General features: G+C 45.7%; 1 protein-coding gene across 1 annotated transcript in view; it reads right to left on the reverse strand.

Annotated features, from left to right (window-relative positions):
• WDR19 (WD repeat domain 19) overlaps positions 1-22,897 on the reverse strand; it is a 637,672-nt gene that overhangs the window by 569,081 nt on the left and 45,694 nt on the right. The window contains exon 4 of the mRNA XM_086963976.1: positions 20,394-20,519. Within this exon, the coding sequence (XP_086820102.1) occupies positions 20,394-20,519 (126 nt within the window). The remainder of the gene's footprint in view (positions 1-20,393; positions 20,520-22,897) is intronic.

The following is a 22,897-nucleotide window of genomic DNA, read 5'->3' on the forward strand; positions in this document are numbered from 1 at the left end:
TGGCTCATTTTAAAACTGTGCTTTCCTTGCTACTCAAATTTGGTAGTGAGTCTGTCTCAAGCTTATCATCAAAAGATAAAGGAGCAAAGGCCTTGGGATAACAAAGAGTCAGGTGTACTATTGCATCGCATAAAGCAGTCTCAATTTGCGACCAGTGTTTTTCCTACCTGTGTGGTCACAAACTATGTACAAATTCCAAATCTGAATGAGTCATTAATATTCATGAGGTAGGTCGCAAATAGCTTCTCGATTCGATAGGACACAATCACAGAGCTAATGATCTGCAAGGGTCAGCAGACCACCAATGTCTCTGATAGCTTTATTTTATTTTTAAATCGGCCCATTTTTCTTAAAATAAACAGGGGTGAACTCATATCAATTGGGCTTTTGAAGGGGACACTCCTCATATGCCCTTCCAAGTACTGAATTGATATGGAGTCCAAGCCCATGTTGAAAGCCGTTAAAATATTACGGATTCCTAAAATGGGTTTAGTAAATAGCAAAAAACATTTCTGCAGATGTACACAGCTATTTGGACTGCTTGCGGCCATGAAAACGTTTATACAACTTGCTTCATTTCTGCACAAGATAAGACAGTTTGGTGAAGCTGAAGAACCAAAACTATAATTGCTACTTGTTCCCAGTATCTTGGCTTTCCCACTACATTTGATGAGTAAACCAGAAGACTGGGTTCAGTCATCAAATACATAATATCTATTGAGCATGTGTTGATTTCCAATCTAGTTTTATTATCACACACTTCTACAAACTCTAAGCCAAATTCTAAATTTGTCCAATCTTATAAAGATAACCAAATTCTGAAAATAAATGTCTAAAATTACAGGACTGGTGGGGGGCGTGGCCAAGATGGCGAGCGGGTAAGAAGTGTTCCTCTTCGTCTCCCCGCTCCCGGGTGCCTGAATCTATCCCCATCGGAGCTACGCAGTCCTCTCTGGGGCGGATTTAAGCGCAAATAACCTCCAGCCCACAACGCAACTCCTTAGACTGTATTTGGGGCTGGAGGCTTGACGGCGACTCACCTGGTGGTCGGCGCGGCTGAGAGACTGAGTTGTGGGTCTCGAGGTCGGGCCCCACTGCGAGTAAGCTGCCGGTGCGGTGCAGTGAGGCATTCACTGGACTCGCAGCAAGCATTGAAGAGGCGGACAGTGGCTTACTGCTCCCTCCTGGCGCAGGTGAAGCGGCGGACGAGACGAACCAGGCAGCATCCACGCTTGGCGGATTTCGGCCGGGCCTCGAGAGGGAGCAGCGAGGTGAGGCCTGGTGGGCCGGGAGGCACAGCACGGACGAGGGCCCGTACTACTGCCGTTCGACTTCTACGCAACCCGTGCCCTCAGCTAGACAATCGACTGGCATTGTTGGGAGCCTACAAGGTGTGCGCCTGAGGGACCCTGGGCCCAGAGGCCGCGCACAGCTGCCGAGAGCCTGTGGCTCTCGCGAGGCTTCGGCCAGTTGTCTCGGCTGGCGCCCGCTTGAGGGATCAACAAATCGATCTTCAGTCCCACGCGGAGGACCTCGAAAACCGCTCAAGGTGGAACAACATTCGGATAAGGGGGGTTTCATCAGATGCAGAAGGGTCCGACATGGTCTCCTACCTGCAGATGCTGTTTCGGGTGATTCTGGGGGAGGCGGAGGGGGTGGACATCCGTATTGATAGAACCCACAGGGTTGGTCTGCGGAGGAGGGCCCCGGCCCCGCCGCCTGACATTCTTGCCTTCCTGTCAGACTACCCCCTAAAAGAGCGAATTTTCCGAGCAGCCCGAGCGAAGCAGTCACTCCAACATAGGGGCACTCTGTAGCGTTGAATCAGGACCTGGCTGCCATAACATTACAGAAAAGGCGAGATTTCAGAGACGTGACCTTCCACCTGCGGGACAAGGGTGTGGCATATTCATGGGGACATCCCTTTTGTATCATCTTTAAGTGGGAGGGCAGGCTGCAGCAGATACGATCGATCCAGGAGGCTCGCAAGTTATTGGGTCTGGCGTTGCACAGCCAGGAGGACAAGCCTACCTCGAATCCATGATGGCAGAGAGTTGGCTCGAGACGTTCGTCGGGGTCCTCTCAAGGGCCCGGCCCAAAGCGATGGCACAGGAGAGGAGGGCAGCGCTGGAGTCGGTAATCAAAGACACAGCATCAAACAATGGTTCTTGAATGGTGCGGGCCTGACTCCGATTATTCTGCTGATGGGGGCGGGTGTGGGGTCTGGGTGTGGGTGGGGGGATGAGATGCCCTCTGAGTCACGTCATGTCCCTGTTAACCTGTTTTTCCAGATGCAGGAGAGGAGGGCAGCGCTGGAGTCGGTACTCAAACACTCTCTCTAATAAAAGAGATGGACCCAAAACACCAAAGGGAGTGGGTACCAGAAGACAAATGTCATCAACTAGAAGTCCCCTTGGGCATATAGATTTGAGTAAAAATACCCATACAACTTACACTCCACACATCACTAGGTATATATGCAGCAATTACAAAAGGGCCATGCAAAAAGGTAAAATACAAATAATGTATGTCACAAATTTATTACACAAGGCAAACATTAAAAATGACCAATATGGTCCAGATCAAGTAAATACATTTAATAAAAAACAGAACACAATATAATCATAAAAACAAGTTAGAACGGGACAGAAATATAAGGAAAAGTTGAATTCCTATTGGTAAAAAAGGAAACACAGGAAATGATGAGCATAGTCAAGCTTAGCGTCAAAGAACTGTTATCTCTCAAAGTGTCATGTGTTTTTCCTTTAAGTATCTTGACGCGTTTCGGTGAGCCACACAAATATCATCACCTTCTTCAGGAAAGCATATTACCATCCCATTAAAATCTTAAAATCCGAATCAAAGTAGCAATTCATAAGTAATCTTGGAATCTATTCTTCTGGTCGATTTAGTAAAGCTTCTCTGTCTATGAACAGGAACGGCTTACTTCGGTTATACTTTAATCCAGATACATCATATCAGTTCTGCATGCTGATACGGGGAACTCGTCTCCCGACGTTGCAGTATAAGATCCGTCTTATCACAAAAGTCACTATACACGGACTTAGAGTCTCATTAATCTGTTCTTAAGGCGATGAAAAAGACGTGTTTAATGTCGCAATGGGCCAAACCACATAACTCAGCGGGCTAGCGTATTCAAGCTGAGCACATGTCCGTAACTCTAAGCATCCAGCCGCAACATGGTCCAAAAAGCCTCATTCGATGGTACTCAAAGACACAGCATCAAACAATGGTTCTTGAATGGTGATGGCCTGACTCCGATTATTCTGCTGATGGGGGCGGGTGTGGGGTCTGGGTGTGGATGGGTGGGGTCAGATGCCCTCGGAGTCACGTCATGTCCCTGTTAACCTGTTTTTCCAGATGCGCACGTCCAACTCCAGCAGGCTCTGAACATTGGGGGGGGGGTTAGAATGGGTTAGTTCTGTTGGGGTTAGGGAGGGGGAGGGGAAATTAACATGTTGGGGTTAAGGAGGGAGGGGGTCCGGTTTACATTCTATGCTATGCAAAAGTTCCTGGATGTACAAGGCATTATCTTCTGCACACTCACTTTCCACACGTTGGGGGGAGAGAGTTACCCCATATGGGAGGACCGCACGTCCTAGGGGATCCACTAGCGTTTACTGTCACCAGGGATCATGGTCACTAAAGAAGTGAAGATTCTAACACTTAACGTTAAAGGCTCAACAACCCTGTTAAAAGGTGAGCCATTTTGTCTTATCAAGCCTCCCTAGACTACCTTCAATCGATGACCATGTCCACGCTCACCCCAGATCAGGGAGCGCCTTGTGATGCACCATCCGAATTGAGGAAGTAATCACGGCGATCTCGCACATCAAGTTGCTAAAGTCTCCCGGACCAGACGGTTTCCCCGCCCTGTACTATAAAACATTCTGTCACATGCTGGCTCCACTCATGGTACGGTTGTTCAACTCCTTTGGAAGGGAGAACCCAAACACGATGCTAGGGGCGACCAACGTGGTCCTGCCAAAGCCCAGTAAGAACAGGCTGCAATGTGGTTCATACCGCCCAATCTCGCTACTTAATGTAGCCTTCAAGATATTCACAGGAATCCTAGCCACCCGCTTAACTTAATTGAGCCGGACCAAGCCGGGTTTATCCAATCTCGCCAATGTGGGAACAACACCAAGAGGATACTCAATCTCATAGACAAAGCCTACCAAACGCAAATGGCCGCCCTTCTGCTGACGGTGGACGCTGAAAAAGCATTTGACCGGGTCGACTGGCGGTTTCTTGCTCAAACGCTGACTAAATTTGGAATGGGGGAGGAATTCCGGGAGTGGGTAGATGCTGCTACAACAGCCCCACAGCTTCCATTAGAGTGAATGGCACATCTTCGCGACCGTTCGCGATCCAGAGGGGAACCCAGCAGGGATGCCCCCTGTCCCCCTTGCTCTTCGCCTTGTATATCAACCCTTCGCGCAGCGGGTCAGGGATAATCCCACTATTAAGGGGGTTCCATTCAAGGGAGAACCACATACGATCAGCCTTTACACGGAAGATGTGATAGTGGCACTGACGGAACCGAGGGTCTCGCTTCCAGCTTTTTTAGCTGGACTGGACACCTTTGGCATAGTGTCAGGCTTTCATGACAATGTGGGTAAATCGCTCATCTTAAACCTAAATCCAGCTTCGTCACCACCCCACTCGCTGAATGATCACCTGTCCGGCATCCATATAGTGGACTCCATAACTTATTTAGGACTGGACCTAGTGGCGATAATGCGTCAAACGGTTCAATTGAACTACTCTAAGCTAGCAAGGCGGGCGAAACAAGATTTGGGCACAGGAGCAAACTTCAGCTCTCCCTGCTAGGCAGGATAGCAGAGGTCAAAATGTCGCTATTGCCCTAAGCACTCTTCCTGTTTCAGACTTTACGGGCGCTGCCTCCCCCTGGGGAGATTGCCTCACTGCAGCGAGACATCAACCAGTTCTACCTCTGGTTCTTGACAGCGCTATAGAAAACTTCCTAAATAAAAAATAAATAAATAAATATGGGCAGGGGCGAGAACTCGAATGAGCAAGGCCTTAGGATACAGGCGGCCCGAGCAGGGAGGACTAGGGATACCCGACCTACTCAGCTATTACAAGGCGGCCCAGTTGAAAAATCAGTGAAATAGGCACGGCCAGAAATGGGAAAACGCCCGAACAGGGACCCCTCCCCCACCTCACGCGCCGGAAGGTGCGTTGCAATCCGTGTCCCCTGCCATCAGTTAGACGGACAACACGTGTACTGGCAGGATTTCCTGCATCCCCCTCTGACACACGGAGGTGACGAAGACTGCGATCAGTGCCCAGACGAGGCGGTGAGGAGTGCGGAGGATCCCGACCAGAGCCCAGCCGAAGGAAGCAAGGTCCGAGGTGTGAAGAGGCCCACCAGTTTTCCGAAGTTTTCCGAAGTTTTCCGAAGTTTTCCGAAGTTTTCCGAAGTTCCGAGTCGAGTCCAGTCGAGTTTCCGAGGCCTTCTGTTTTCCGTGCTTCCCGGTGAGTACCATTGCTGGGTCGTATCTAGACGGGTTTGGGTACGCAAGTCCGGTCTGCACTGTTTTTAGGCAGTGTATCTGTACTGTTTAGCAGTATATAAAGTATTCCGAATTTCTGCACTGTTACAGCAGTGTATCTGTATCGTTGAGCGGTACATTCAGAGTAAGGGGAAGTTAGCTATGTCTTTAAAATGTTTCATGTGATTAATGTCGTGGTATGAATGTGATTGTTTTTGTGCATTATTGTGTTTTCTTGTTTAAATAGTTACATGCTAATTAAGTATTTAGGATCAAGCATTCCAGTATCAAGTAGGCACAATGCCGTTTTTCAACAAATTAAAGCAGATAGGAACTAGGAAAGGGATGTTAGAGGAAGAAATTCCAATCCCCCCTAGGGACACTCCAGGTAATTTCATGTATAATAAGCATGGCATAGACGCCATCTTGTATCTAGAGTTATGGACAGATTATACCAAGCACCTAGAGGAAAGATACCGATGGCCAGTTAACGGAACATGGGATGCCGAGTGCATCATAAAGGTAGAAGAAATATTACGGAAAAAGAAAGCTAGACAATCTCAGAAAGACGCCATAGAATTTTGGCGTAAGGAATCACGTAAGCGTGCTGATAGAGCACTCCGTAGAGAAGACAGGCTTAAAGAATCAGAAAAGGCCCAAGAAAACGAATTAGTTACTGAGGGAATTCGAGTAAAAGTAGAACAAATAGATCGTATCCTAAATGGCAAAGTGAACAACATGTATCTTTTGGCCGATGGTACCCCTGACGCCATTTCAGAAATACCGAAAAATTTGCCGTCACCATTAGTTCCAACTAAAGTAATGCATAAGACTACTAAAGACATATTCCTAAATTCATATCTCGAAGATGTAGCGCCAGCTTACACCAATCTGCCTGTTCGTGCCCTGCCTACTGACAGGGCCGGGGGTGGTACTGCCCCCCAAGATCACTCTCAGCCGACACCGAAAAAGACTAGTTCCGTTCCGCCAGCCCCGCCACTTCCCTCACCTAAAACTGATCTGCCGAAACCACTTCAATCAGATCCTACTAAAAGACAAATTCAGATACTGACTACCCACAGAGATAATGCCCAAGCTTCCGCTTCAGAAGGTGCGACCGCGGGTCTCCAGACCCCGCCACCGACTCACAGATTAAATCTCAGAGGTCTGCAGAGTCCTCTTACGTACAGATCCCCCCGTTCTTCTAATTCATCCCGTCTTGATGCACTAAAAGAAAATATGTCAGTTTGTAGATACGATCCAGAACCTGGACAGGACGACTTAATGGTATTAGCGTCTTTACGGTTAAGATCTGCTACTGATAGTTTGTTATGTTATGCAGGAATGAAGGAGCACCTAGATAGAATATATGAGTTCGTTCAAACGGGAAAGGACCCCGACAGTATTAAGGATGCCCTGGAGAAACAGAAAGTTACCATGCAAGCACTGATACTACGATTTTTCATAAATTGTCTAATAAGAGAACGAGACAGGCCCGGAACAGAGCAGAGTGAATTGGATGCATTGAACAAGTGGGGTCAAAATATAGCCGATGGAAAACATGACAGACAAAATTGCATAGAGGCCATGTATAAAAAGATTAAGAAAGCAGTGATAGCAGTACACGAGAAAGAGAAAGAAAAGGCTCCCTCCGAGGAGGAAGAAGAATCTGAAGAACCAGAACCAACTACAAGCACTATAGCATATGTAGGTAGGGGAAACTACCTTAGGAAGGGTATCCGTCCAGAAAGCAAGAGAGTTTTCTTCTCTGCCTTAACGAATCCGAATTCTGCTGAACATCAGTTCCAGGAAACTGATAAACGGCTTCGAGATCGAGTTGGGTACCATGTACTCAATTCTATGGATGAACAAGAACTAGCCCGATCAGCGGTATCATGGGCCGAAAATGCAAACATATATAATGATGACACCGTAGCACAGACATTTCTGAACCTCTCCCCCGACGAACAGAAATTAGCAGGTATATATATGATTCAGCACCTTCTCATTAAGTACAGAAAACATTATTCCGATCCAGGTCCCTTACATGAGACACTAGAAGCACTACTGATGGATAGATGGAGAGGCCTAAGCACTAAATTAGTTCAAATAATTCTAGAACAACGACGCAGATATGACACCTTTGTAAATCCTGAATATGTTCCCGCCCCACCTCCAGAAAGGAAAATGTACCATATGCAGTGCGGGGGTGGTATTGAAAGTCAGAACCCCTTGCGAGAAGTGCACCCTGTTATGGGTGAGGATAAAATTTTGAAACGCGTGTATGTACACACGCCTCTAACTAAATTAGAACTGTTAGAAATGAAGAAATTAGTACCGTGCCATGATAAAGACCCTGCAGGTTTTCATAGAGAGCTCAAAGACATGTTACTGATGGGGGACTACACATATGATGATATCATGAAAATGTTGAAAGTATTATTGCCTACGGGTATATTCGAGAAATTAAAGGAAAAGGACTGGGAGGTGGGAGACGCAAAGATTGCCTGGGCAGAAATAGAAGACGAAGAGAAAAAACGGGTTCCAGGGTTAGGCCTTGGGGACAAAACTAAAGCATTACCAGGTTTAATAGTACAGGTCCTGCCCAGATTATTGACAACTAGAAAGGAGGATTGGGATGCAATCTCGTCCTGTAAACAGAAACATGATGAAGATACTAGCGACTTTTATTCAAGATTCGAGAAATGTTTTATTATCAATAGTGGCCTCCAGCCAAGTAGCGAGTCGTACCCACATCTTTTTGTATCAAAGTTAGTCGAGAATTCCCTACCGTTAGTTAAAAATAGAGTGTATAAAGTCGAGAGTACATGGCAAGCAAATACGCCATCCCAGATGTTACAAATGTTACAATATCACCAGAATAGAATTAGGGAAGAACAAGACCAGGAACAGAAGCGCATGAAAGACACGAAAATGAAAATGTTAGTAGCCCAGACAGTTCCATCCGACAGTCACAGGAAAGGTACGACCCAGACAAGTCACGCTGCAGCTCCTGTTAAAGGGACATGTAATTATTGCAAGCAGCCAGGTCACTACGTACACGAATGTGCAGTTCTGAAACATAACATAGCGACAGGTAAAACTAAAGAGAGACCGCATCCGCCTAGACAAGACCATAACCAGCATCAGTCTACACAGAATACACAGCCCATGCATGCATCCGCACAGACAGCACAGACCGTAGCAGTACCACAGCCACAGCCCATTGCTGCAACTCAGCAAGTCTCACAACAGATGTACCAGTATGCCCAGTCTGCTTACCCCGAATATTCCCGATATACATGAAACAGCCTAGAGAGGGAAGGTGGCTTGCCTCTTATCGAGATTCCTGTAGATCAAGAAGGTCCTTATGTACACAGTCAAGTATTGGGGAAAGATAGAAAGTTTTTAATTGACACAGGGGCAAGTCGCACTACAATAAGTCATGACGAAGTTCCAGGGGCACCCCTCTCAGGCTCACAAAATGTTTCCCTTGGTTTTTCAGGACAACCTATTGTAAATGAAGTCTCAGAACCAGTTCCCCTGGCTGTGGGTCCATTATCACGCGTTACAGACCTGTTACTAACAAAATCATGTCCGGAGAATCTGTTAGGAATTAAAACACTGAAGGCTCTAGGAGCTATAATATGTTGCTCCCCGGAGGGGGTTAGACTCTTTCTGCGGGATTTCAAGGGTCATTACGTCCTTCGTGAGTTTGACGTCAGATTGAAAAATGTACCTGATTACTTGTGGGCAAAAGGCCCAACTGATGTAGGATGTATGCACATTACACCATACCGCGTTACCCTCAAGGCAGGTGTTGTATTACCCAGAATCAGACAATACAAGTTACCACCCGATGCTGTAGCGGCTTTACTGAAAATCATTGAAGAGCTCATTGCCCAAGGAGTGGTCGTCGAGACCGACTCCAATATCTGTAACTCACCCATCATTCCGATTCTTAAACGTACTGATCCCAATGCACCGCCAGTATATCGGCTGGTGATTGATCTCCGAGAATTAAATAAATGCATTATCCCACAGTATCCTGTGGTCCCCGATATATCATCTCTCTTGACTGCTATTGATTCAGAAGCAACGTTCTTTACTGTAATTGATCTCAAGAACGCCTTCTTCAGCGTGCCTATTGATCCAGAGAGCCAATATCTCTTCGGATTCTGTTTAAATGGACGCAGTTTCAAATTTTCGCGCGCACCTCAAGGATTCACAGAAAGCCCCAGCATCTATAGTCAAGCACTGAAAAGACAACTAGATTGTATTCAAATGCCAGTTAACACCGCTTTACTACAATACGTCGATGATCTGCTGATCACCGCACGAAGTGAGCCCGAATGTGAAAAAGCATCACTGACAGTTTTACATTTCCTGGCCGACAAGGGACACAAGGTGTCTCCTTCGAAGCTACAATTCTGTGTTCAGCAAGTTGTGTACTTGGGTCACTTGCTGTCCAAAGTGGGGAGACAGCTCACTCCCGATCGCATTCAGTTAATTGTGAACATGCCGCAACCCAAGACACAAAAGGAAGTGCGGGCCTTCATAGGCCTCACCTCGTACTGCAGACAATGGATTCCCCAGTATGCATTTCTAGCTAAACCACTCATCCAGTTAACGACACAGGAGGCAGCGACTTCGACTGTCCTCCCTTGGACTCAGGAACACACACAAGCTTTTGAAGAATTAAAGAAAGTTTTATGCCAAGCACCAGTTTTAGCGACACCATGTTACAGCAAACCGTTTACACTTTTTGTCACAGAACGTGATGGCACAGCGTTGTCTGTCCTCACTCAAGACCAAGCAGGTTCACATAAGCCTTGTGCTTATTTTTCTAGTACATTGGATTCAGTAGCTCAAGCACTCCCTGCGTGCTTAAAGTCAGTAGCAGCAACAGCGTTAGCAATAAGACAAAGTGATTCAATTGTTTTAGGTCATCAGTTAACAGTTCAAGTACCACATTCTGTAGAGGTTTTGTTAAACAGAACCCAGACTCAACACTTAACTATAGCACGACTGACAGGTTATGAATTAACACTATTCCAGCCACACATAGAAATCAGACGTTGCAGCATCCTGAACCCAGCAACACTGTTACCTACAGTTATGACAGATCCAGCTCCGCATGATTGTATAGAAATAATTAATGCAGTAACTAAGCCTAGACGAGACTTAACAGATGTCCCATTGACAAATCCAGACCTGACACTTTATGTGGACGGTTCATGCATGAGAACAAGTACAGGAGAATTAGTGGCCGCGTACGCCGTGACCACTGAAACTGAAATTAAAGAAACACATCGTATTGACACACTGTCTGCTCAAGCAGCAGAGCTCATCGCTCTGACTCGAGCCTGTATTCTAGCCAAGAACAGAAATGTTAACATATACACAGATTCCCGCTATGCCTTCGGAGTTGTACACGACTTCGGAGTCCTCTGGCAAGAACGAGGTTTTCTGACTTCCCATGGGGCCAAGATACAACATGGCCCCCTCATTCAAGCACTGTTAGAAGCAATACATTTGCCCTCGGGCATATCAGTCATGAAGTGTAAGGCACATACTAAAGTCACAGATTCTGTTTCCCAGGGTAACGACCTGGCAGACCAGACAGCAAAACATACAGCATTGACTCACACCCAGACTACTGATGTGACAAAGACAATAGTCCAGACCCAGTGTATGGCAGTTAGAGATCCCACCCTAGATGTAATTGATATCCAGACACATGCTACTCCAGAAGAGATAAAGAAATGGACTGAACTAGGAGGGATTCAGACAGATCAAGGTTGGGTGACGAAGGGAAAATCTATATGGTTTCTCCCCGACTCAATGGTTCAAGTCATGATAAATACAGCACATAGTCCTGCCCATCTTGGAGAGAAAGCCATGTTAGACAGTTTACAGAATCTCTGGTACAACAAACACTTACGAGCAGCAGCGAAACAGAAAGTGCGTACTTGCATGATCTGTTGTCAGTTCAATCCAGGTAAAAGCGTCCCTGTTGAGCAAGGTGGATTTCATCCTCCCGATCACCCTTTTGAAGTCCTCCAGATGGATTATATCCAGATGAATAGCTGTAGAGGATTTAAGTATGTCCTTGTAATTGTTTGTGCTCTGTCCCGCTGGACCGAAGCATACCCAGTCCCAGACTACACTGCTCCGACCACTGCCAGACAGTTGGTTCGTGAATTCTTCCCACGGTACGGTTTGCCCCGTGTCGTGTACTCAGATAACGGACAGCCGTTCTCGTCCGAGCTGATGAGACAAGTTTCCCTCTTGCTAGGATATCAGTGGAGGTTCCACTGTGTCCGACATCCCGAAGCAGCCGGCCTTGTAGAAAGGCATAATCAGACACTAAAAATCCGTCTTGCCAAGATCTGTCAGGAAAAAGGGGTCGACTGGATAGTCGCCCTGCCCGTGGCACTATTCTACATGAGAATGGTTGCCCACTCGAGATCAGGGCTATCTCCGTACGAAGTGGTCTTTGGCAGACCGCCGAATATGTGGGGGACGCCCGTTCCGAAAAAGATCACTGATATTGATTGTAACATGTTGACAGATTACCTTGCCTCCTTGATGTCTGCACTCCAATCATGTCGTTCACAGGTTGCCGCAGCCTTCCCTGACAACACCGATGTAAAGGCGCATGAGGTCCGCCCAGGTGACCTGGTAGTCGTCCGGAATTTCGACCGGAAAAGTCCGCTGGAGCCCCGCTGGAAGTCTCCAAAGACCGTTCTGCTTACCACCAGGACCGCCGTGAAAATAGAGGGGAGAAAGGGGTGGGTCCACACGAGTCACATCAAACTATGCAATGAACTAAAAAAAGGAATGAAACAGGACTCTGACTCGTCCACCCCCACCAAAGACTGTGTCGAAGCACAAGACGTTACTGTGCCTAAAAGAGAAAAGACTCCTCAAGAACTTTACCGAATGAAGCTTCGATCTAGCAAGTCAGACAGTTTAATTGTTTAAGTCCTCCCTTAGGTGAATCGGTTAAATAGTTTCTGACATGTATCCCCTAGATCGAGTTAGAGAGAGAGAGGAAAAGAGAAGAACATATTGCAAATCACTTCGTAGTCACTGCATAGTGACACTAATAATCATGTTTATTCTGAGTATTCTAATTATTATTGCCAGCATTCTGCTTCCTATGTACTGGCCTATTTTCAGGCGTGAACAATCTGCTTACAATGTCTCTGCTGAACACACTTTTAGTGAACTTCCTGCACATGAACTCTCTTACAGACTTGCGCTGCGCAACAATACATTCATTAGTATGTTACACCATTCCCATCAGACAAATAATGCTACAGACTGTTGGATATGTGGCCGACTCCCTCCCTACCAGAATTACAAGGGAGCTCTGCCTCTCTTTCCGTACCCATTCACTCACAATGGCTCCTGTGGAGCATGGTTTAAAATAATTAATTCTTTAGATCCTGATATTGCTGTTTTCGATGGGGGCTGGGTTTGGGGAAACTTGAACTTAGTCCTGCTCAACGTCTGTTATCCGGATAAAGAGGGACTTCCCACTCGAATAGGAACTGATCTAGAAAATGAAGTATATGGATTAGGTAATTACACAATTAGCCTTATGATCCTCACTGTTGAATCTGAACCTGCTCCAGTTCTGCCCCATATGTTAGTACTACCAGTCACAGGTGAATTATGTGTTAGCAAGAAAGGTTCAGTACACGTAGGTCATAGTAAATGCACTACTGTGGTCGAGTTCAGTGACCATGGTAAATCGTCCTTTAAAGCTATCAGTCATTCCTACTTTGTTTGTGGTCATACCGCATACATACGTTTGCCCCCAGATTGGGATGGTACCTGTTACATTGCCTTCCTTCTGCCACCTGTTTTCCTAGCTCCTCCTGATTACCATAGAAATACGAATCTAGCACCGAATAGACCCAAAAGAGATATTCCCCTTGTCGACTATACAGAAACGGCATGGGAACAGTACACCGATTTCAATAAAGGATTCTTTTTCTTCCTAGGACCTGTCCAAAACAGTAAATTAATACGCAGATTAACGAGAACACTTGAAGCAGTAGTGAACGAAACTGCCTCCGCTCTAGGTAACTTAACAGAGGAGCAGTCTGCTATACGGACTGTTGTCCTTCAAAATCGTCTTGTGATTGACGTCATCTTGGCAGATAGAGGTGGAGCTTGTAAGGTCATCGGGTCAAGTTGCTGTGTTTTCATTCCACAAAACGCACCATCTGTCTATCAAGCTATCACCCGTTTACATAAAATTGCAAATCAGATACATCAGAATCCAGGCACCTGGACTTGGTCCGGTTGGTTCTGGACTACGTTGACAGCTTGGGGATGGAAGATCTTATCGTTCCTAGGCATTGGCCTTGTTATAGTATTCAGTTGTTGCCTGTGCCTGCAGTGTGGGCCAGCGATATGTGGACTGTGTGCCACATCCTGCATTGAGCATTCCAGTTGCCTCTCAAACAGTCAAAGAAAGAAAGACGAACATATAATGTTACAAGAACAAACTGATCGATTTATGAGGATCGATATATCATGAAGGGTCCGTAGGGAACAAGGAGGGAATGAGGTAATATAAATTTTATGGTCATGTTGTGTTCCCTAGCGAGTACCCCACCGACTCCATGTACGAGTTAAAAGTGCATGTAACTTCCCTCCTGTACCAGCTATGAAGACGCAAATACATTTGCGTCCAACGTTAACTTGTCCTCTTTCAGACCCACCATGAATGGGTTTGATGGTCCGTTCCTAAGTATGCTATGCCAACGTCTTTTTGAAGTGTACTCCTACGTTTTTCAGCCTGGCTGAAAGTAGGCCCTGAATCTCTGCCACCGAGCCTCTTTCCTGGCTTCTGACTGCGAGGGCCTCTGCCCAAGCAGCCCCCGTACCCGTGAACTCTGACTTACTTCTAGCGCGGCCCTCCGTGCTCAGCTCAGCCTGCTGCCTGCCAAGATTGACTATAACCTTCGAGTTATCTGTTTTCCTCCCCGAAGATACATTCCGGCCTGCTAGCTTCAGTAAACATCCTTCCTCAGCTACAGGGCTAAAGGGCCGACCTGTCTTTATGCAAGTAATTCATAGCCTCTGTTGCCATGCTTCCATGGAAGGCCCCATGCCCCCACGCTTCTCATACAGACACTCAGGCGCTTATACACGCACTCACAGCAAGTATAGAATAGCTTCTGCTCTAGAGACCTTTCTGCCCAGATAGCTTAGTTCCTAAACATCAGATATCGGATATGATAGAAGCACAAGTTGATCTGACATGCCAGACTTCTGTCTCTTTCCGTCAGTGTAAATGTCAAGTCCCCTGCACCCCGTCTATCACACGTCATGCAGCTGCGCGCACATCCAAGCTTCCGATTTCTGCTGACATTGCAACATTCTGTTAGCACCACCCCTTGGTGCCACCCACTTGCGTCACCTATCAGTGACGTTTCTAGCACACACGCCTAGTTCACGCCTAGTTTACGCCTCTTGATGATGTACTAGCACCACGTGTATACTGTTATCTTGTCTTCTCTCAGCTGTTACGCCTCTTACATTGAACATTATGATGTAAATCAAGTATATAAGCTATGTATTGTCAATAAACGGCGGCGCGCTCATCTATCCCTTCTGACATCCTGTGTGGTGGTCAGAACATGATATCCTGATTCCTTTATGAGGAATAAAACCCTTAGAAACTCTTACACCACGGACTCTGTTTTCCTTCTTTCCGATTGAGTTATTATTGATTACGTACTTACCTGCATAGAAATTAAGAGAGTAAATTAATTATTTACATCAGTTCTTTAAAGTCTGAGCCCTAGCAGGCATCCTCCTTTGGAAGGTTCCCTTCTTAAAAAAAGCTCAATGGCCGCGCAGCCTGATGAGATCTCCCATCACCAAATCGGTGATGTCTGTTTGGGACGGGAAACTTAACACCTTCCCGTCCCCCCTGACTCCACTATTTGGGAATAGTGAGTTCACACCGGGCTGGTCAGACAAAGCATACGTGGCCTGGCGTGACACTTCTTGCCGCTCCATGGGCCATCTTTTCGACCTCTCATGCGTCATTTAATTCCCCCAGATGAAGCAGGAGAATGGGATTCCTGAAACGGAATGTTTATGTTACTTGCAATTAAGACACTGGGTACTCCAGCCGGGGATGAGAGAGGAGGTTGGAAGCAGACTGACTAAGTATGAGAAATGGTTCATCACTAAGCTTATGGACAGGGGCCTGATGTCAGAAATGTATGACATGCTCAGACATAGCTCATGTCCACAGTCTACACCGAGCCAGCAGAGATGGGGGAGGGAATTGGGAGGCGACATCACTCAGAAGGACTGGGACGGCATCAACTACAGGGCCAAACACACAGCCAAGAATGTACCTAGCATAAAAACCGCCATGAAAATTGCCACCTAACACCGGTGCGTCTTCACAGAGGCAAACCACAGAGGAGCCCCGCTTCTTGGCGAGGCTGTGGCAATGAGGGGATGCTCCTACACATATTGTGGGATTGCCCGAGGCTTTCTTCCTACTGGAGCACGATCCCCAACATCATAGACAAACTATTCGATACACCGATCCCGAGGCCCCCTGTTTACGTTGTCCTAGGTCTCCCTAACCCCATCACGTATCCGCTTAAGAGTATGAGGGGACGACAAACGGAGGTGGCACTGGGGGCAGCACTACAAAATATATTGTCTCATTGGGGATCCTCCGCTTCACCCACCCACACGGGTTGGCTGCACATGCTCTTGTATATTCAGGGTATGGACCGCATCTCAGCCACTCTGAACAACTCCACGGTCTCCTTTCAGAAAGTTTGGAGCCCCTTCCTAAAACTGCTCTCGTCCGAATTCAACGAGATCACACAGCCCAAATACCTACGTGTGTTGCTCCTCTCAGAGCTATGGCACACTCCACCAGCTCCTCCAACTGCTTAATTTGCATGGCTAATGGCACAGGAATGAGGTTTGCTCCAGGTCTTATAGATGTTACCGGACAGGGTGGGGGGAGGGGGTTACTGTTTCTTTTTTCTTAAAGGGGTACAGCTTCTCAGGAGGCAACCCACTTATTGGGGAGCATATGGCTATTGTATTTTATCCTCATCGAGTATGACATGCTTTTTCTGGCCACGACTGTAACTGTGGATTCTTCTTCTTTCTGAAATGCTTACATTATGATACCTATGTATGATTCTTCTTTTTTGAATATGTCAATGCAAATATTTAAACTTAAAATTACACAACTTAGTCTCAATCGGAGACCAGGAATAAAAATCTTTACCCTTGTTCCACAGTTACCAAAATGCCCACTAGATTATGGATATGGGTGTGGTTCTGATACCGAGATGCAAAGAAGACGGTCCCCAGGGATAAGACACTGTTGGTGGCCAAGCCCAGATTTAATGCAGGGTTTATTATCAGCATATTTTGTTAAAGTGGTAACGGTGTGGTTAGATGTAAAAAAAATTACTTTCATTATCCTTCCCTCTTCTATCCCTCCACTATCATTTTCAATCCAAATAACAGACTAACATATCCACCGCTCAAATTAATTTCATATGTCCCCAGACTAATTCACCACTAATGTTTTTTTGGTTCCGGAGTAGCGTGCTACTTGCTTAAAAACGCTTCAACACCTCATCAGCAAGCGCTACATGAATGCAAACCTTTTACCTCTTCCACCCCTACACTATCCTTCTCAATCCAAAAAACAGACTAACATAGCCACCGCTCAAATAATTTCCTATTTCACTATACTAAGTCACCACTAATTCTTTATGGGTTCTGGAGTAGCATGCTACTTGCCGAAAAAGGGCTTTGACGCTTCGTATCGGGTAGTAAGCGCTATTTCAATACATACAATACATCCCTACTACTAATGCAGAATAAAATGGATATCTCTAGTGCTAAAAGGAGGACGAACAATCATACATAGAGCTAATAAGGGAGAGAAAGATTATGGATATTATGGGGATGAGTTAAAGTCCAGTGCTTAAATTACACAACTAAATAATAATACAAAATCGGTGACAGGCCTCAATGTTTTTTTTAGGAGCCAACACCCGGCACTACCGTAGGCTACCTAATGCGGATTCTACCTCATACCTCTTTCATTTGCCACCCTATACTTCCTAGATCTTTATCTTACTCTTGCTTGGTCTTTTTCATACCTGCTTTCCCCCATTGTGGTTGTGTTCCTATCTTTCCTTTACCCCTTCTTTCTACCTATGTCACTCTTGTTCTGGTTCAAAGGAGGACAATGAAAAACAGGTCTATTCCCCAAAAATGAACACAGGCGTCTACCACCTGCAACTGCCTTCACAAACTATGCACTGAGAAAGACCATGCTATTAAAGTGGGTCCATGGATATTAGGCAAACACAAAGAGATGATGGACGGAGCGCTGAAACTTTTCAGACACTCACCCCAGTCATTGATCTGGGTTTAATCCCTCATTATTCTTTAGCTCACTTCCCTACCGCAATTCATACCCAGTTATTTGCAAAGCAGTCTTGGCCCTGTGCCACATGGGAACAGTCCAGCCCTAACTACCAAGCCAGGTCCTCCCTGGACCAGAAACAAGTATCCTGGGACTGGTTTCGGGGTAACACCCCTCATCAGCGAGGCTATATTGAATCCAGTGGCAAAGTGAGCAAGGGACCCACGTCTGGGCATACCCTGCCAACTTATGGCAAGCAAGCCAAACTAGACTCCACTAGCACGCTAATAAGACAATAGCCTCAATCCCATTGCCTATGCTTATGGTATAATACACACCTTGCTGATTCCATCTTTCCTATACACTCCCTTGATTGCACTGTAAACTGTTTGCAGTTCTGGTTCAGTTCAGAGTGAGGAACATTCTTTTTGCTGTCGTATCAAGATAAGGATCAACCGTGGTAGCTCACAACTCATCCTGATGTTAGCACGATATGTTTAAAAAATGGATTTAAAAAAATGCACTGTTGGCATTGTCAACCTGCAATATGCTTACTTCAAAATGCAAATAAATATTTGCTGAATTAAACTGAAGATTAACAATGTCATCCTCTATCAGCCCTTCTCTTTTTGAGAATAATGTATGACAAAAGGTTTTGGCGACCCCATGCCTTTAGCACATTCTTTTCATGGGTAGCGCTTATAAGGAGAAGCAAAGACATAGCTATTTATTAACTATTGGTGCACCTTTTAAAGACATCTTACATAAAGTATTTTGTGTGATATTAGATACTTGAAAGCATTCGCTGAGATTTGGAGGGAAGAGACGACGATTTCTAAGGATTCAACTGAAACAATAACTTTTTTTAAGATGGGCCTTGTTAATACAGACAAACAGATTCATGTGGTTGTAAATAACACTGGTGTCATGATTACCCAATCAGTGTGCTCAGAGAGAGAGAGAGAAAGTGTGTGAGTAATTGAGTGAGGGACTGACTGTAGGAGACAGAGAGAGAGAGAGAGAGACAGTAACGTAACTGGGATTTAAACAGCCCATGTGAAGTACAGGAAAGGCCAAATAGCACAAAAGTGTTACTTAGAAATGGGATGGAAATAGCACTTCTTTGCACAATCTCCAGGAATAAATAGCAGCATGCTTCATCTCTTGTCCTGGAAATCTGCTCCCCTAAAAGACATAACTTCACAACATACACCAATAATTTCTAGTTTACTCGACTGCCCTGTAAAAGGAAAGACACATGTGCATCTTTATTACAAAATTCTTAAGCCCTCATCAGGAGAGGAGACTAAACACCATGATAAAGTTTATGATCACCTCTTATTTTTGACTAACATGAACATTCTCTTTTTTACATGTTTCCAGCTACAGAAAATGAAGACACTCTCCCCATTTACACCAAAGTAAGGTGAGGTCTATAATTACCACACATTGAATTTATTTCCACAATAAATGTATGCAGTGGATTTTCCGTCCGGTAGCTTCTCTGTTGAGTTACAGATGACTTTGTGCCGACATATCACGAACCGTTGGGTACATTCCTTAATGATTTGATAAATATGAGCATTGAGACATCGACGAAGCTGACTGGCATGGTGCGACTGAATGTGATTTACTGATTCTAATAAGCCTGCTCTATAAGGAGATCTAACCCTGCCGATACAATATGTGTGTAAATGCTTCATTTAGTGTACAGTACATACGAGGCTTCTAGAACGTGGTATATCAATTGAGAGATATAGCCACACAAGACAGTAACTGCCAGTGGCCCTCTCCAGTATAGTATCAGCACTAGTATTCCCTGGGAGTGTCAATATTGGTCTGATAGCTGGCTATGGCCCTGAGGATGGTGGTGCTACCATTCTTTAAGCCACCGAAAAGCGCGTCCACCAATGCTGCTCAGATCCTGCTATATGCAGTCACTTTAATTGGTTGCGGAGATTATACAAACTTTTGTCTCCCACCCTCCAGATATATGTACTAGGGAATTTGGTAGGAGTGTATTTGAGATGGAACGTATGTGAGGTAGTATGTATGAATGTTTTCTTTTGTTTTCTTACTCGGGGTTATTGATGCAAAGACTGTTCTGCATTCAAATGTTATGTAATAATTATGTAATATTGCCTGTGTATGTTTAACATATTGGTTTAAAATGTAAAAAAATGCAAAAGAAAGTAAAAAAAAGTTTGATAAAACAAAGAAAATAAATAAATAATGTGAATATTTATAAACATGGTTATCTTCTTGGATGTTGTTGTTGTTTAGCTCTTGTTCAGCCCATGTTGAATTCAATTTCAGTTTGATAAAAGAAATATAGGTCACAAGGAAGTTATTTCAGATTGTGTTGCAATGGATTCTTTGTCACACTTTAATTTTCTTACCTCATGCCACTGTCCAACTGACTGGTTTTACTAGTGTTGGGTTCCCACAGGTAAATAGAATTTGTTTTGTCAGCAATAATTGCAAGGGTGTCTCCATCTTTGTCCCAATCCATACCAAAACAGATCCTGTAAATAGACAAGGTATCAGCAGAGGCAAGAAAACAAGTATTACGTGCTGCAATTAGCCTGCAAACTAAACACTGCCAGGTATCAAAAGTTAAAAACTGAAAGAGCCATATTTTAGGAATTTTAACATTTCCATTGATGTTTGTGGCTCCAGTTTCCTCGAGTAACCTGTACTCAAAAAGTTTTGACCCTGCTAACGTTAAGATCCACACATATACAAAAATATTATTTTACTCCGATAAATGTACCAATGGTGACTTAGAGTGAAATTGTAAAATTCAAGCTAAATTGGTCTCCATACAAGAGTCAGATTCCAGAAATGATTATCATTCAATTGAGGCCAATTAAGGGCCAGCTAATTCCAGATTTACCCCACAGAAAGTGCTGATGTAGTAATGTCAGAGTATCTTCAGCAGAGTACTGGGGCTGAGCAGAGGCCAGTGACCTCCGCAAGAGGAGGATAAGTAAAGGAGACCAAGGCTTGACTTCACAGGAAGTGAAAGGGAAGACTCTGGCTCTTGAAAGATGAGCACTGGCTGGCAGTGCGGATAGGAGCCTGGAAGAAGTTCACTCTGGAGGTGAAGGTGCTTTTGGGGATGAAACCTCGGACAGGCAGGATGAAGGTCTGCACCAGGATACAGAAGCATGAGGGAAATGAGAGGGGGGGGGGGGGGCAGATCATGACGCAACTACATTCAAGAGATTACAGAGAGCTGAAGGGGCAAGGTATCCAACATCACATAGACCTGTACGCGGATGGCCTACTGCTCTTCCTCCAAGACACAGGGGGATATGAGAGATGCCCAGAATATGTGGGATGGGTTCGGCCGACTCTCGGGACTCAAGGTGAATTAGCAGAAATAAAGACTGGTCCCCACGACAACTAATAGGCCCCTCCTGGGTGAGCTGGGATGCCTGCAGTGAGAACCCATTTGTCTAGAGTATCTGGGAGTAAAAATATATCACAAAGCTGCTGACCTTGTGGAGGGCAACATGGGCAGAGCAATACAGTCCCTCTGTTCCTCAATGGGGCTCTCTGCCATTGTAGGTGGCGGGTAGAGTGGCCCTCTTGAAGATAGTGGGCCTGCGCCTGCTGTATCTCTTCGGAACTCTCCCGATATGGTTCTCACATGTGAATTTCGAGCCCTGAAATCGCATCTTACAATGTTTATCTGGGGACCGAGCTGCAGGCGAGTGGCATTGGACACAATGCAGCACTCCATCGCAACGGGAGGACTGGCAGTCCCTTACCTTGAAGCATATTATACTGTGACACAGCTTCAATGGCTAGTGCGATGGCTGGCGACCAGGAGGAACTCAGAGGGGACGCCCTGCCTGTTCACCCCAGAGCCATCGAAAATATTGCTGCAGATAAAACGAAGGGTGCAAGGGTACACATAGGAGGCTAAAGTAGTGACCTGGTGCTGGACTAGATATATGCAGCGCGCCTAGTACAGGGTACCCTACTCCCCTAACTTCCCCATGTAACATTTGCGGTACCTACCGCATGGGGAAACAGGACCGGTCTGGACGACTGTAGAGAGGCTGGGGCAATGGTGATGGGGACCTTTTTCGGGACTCTGAGATGCTCCCTTTCGAAGACTTTCATGCAGAATTTGACCTGCCTCAAGGCCTCTTCCTGCTGCACAGAGCCCTCTCCACTGTGTTTAAGAAACATTGGGGATCTGGATCCACGGAGCTGCTGGCATTGGATTGTTGTAGATATGTGGCCCTGTCGGCAGGTAGGATCAAAATGATCTCCTGCATCTATAGGGCGATCAGGAATGACATACAGAGACCCATGGAGCAGCTAAGGCTTCAATGGGACGAGGACTTGGGAGTTCGGATTCAGGAGGCGAGTTGGAGTGCCATTGTAGAGAGGACCCCCAACATATAAATAAATGAGCGGTACAAATGAATAAACTATTATGTCCTACACAGAGCGTATCTTAAGCCGTTGCGGATCAGAAGGTACTTCAAGCGGAGACGTGGCTTGCCCAAGATGAGGGGAAAGAGAGGCCCATGTGCTACATATGTTCTGGGACTGTCTCAATCTCCGCACATTCTGAGAAGAGGTACTAAGCGTGGTAGAAAATATCATAGACCAGGAGATTCCACACACACCAAGACACTGTTTACTGAGCTGGTTCCCACACACAGACAAAACGAAGGTAACAGCGAAATTCCAAGACCTTGCGTATGTATTAGCCAAGCAGGAAATCACTATAAATTGGAGGTCGATGAGCGGACAGAGAGTAGAGGCATCAAAGAGAGGGTTGGAAAAGTGGATGAGTTTGGAAGGCAGAATTCTGCTGAGAGAAGCGTGGCGAGGTATAGGTACACTGGACACAGCAAGGCCTTGGGGGAGATTAGTAGAT

This window comes from Lissotriton vulgaris, chromosome 3_2, assembly GCF_964263255.1.
Source record: "Lissotriton vulgaris chromosome 3_2, aLisVul1.2, whole genome shotgun sequence".
Classification (NCBI taxonomy): Eukaryota; Metazoa; Chordata; class Amphibia; order Caudata; family Salamandridae; genus Lissotriton; species Lissotriton vulgaris.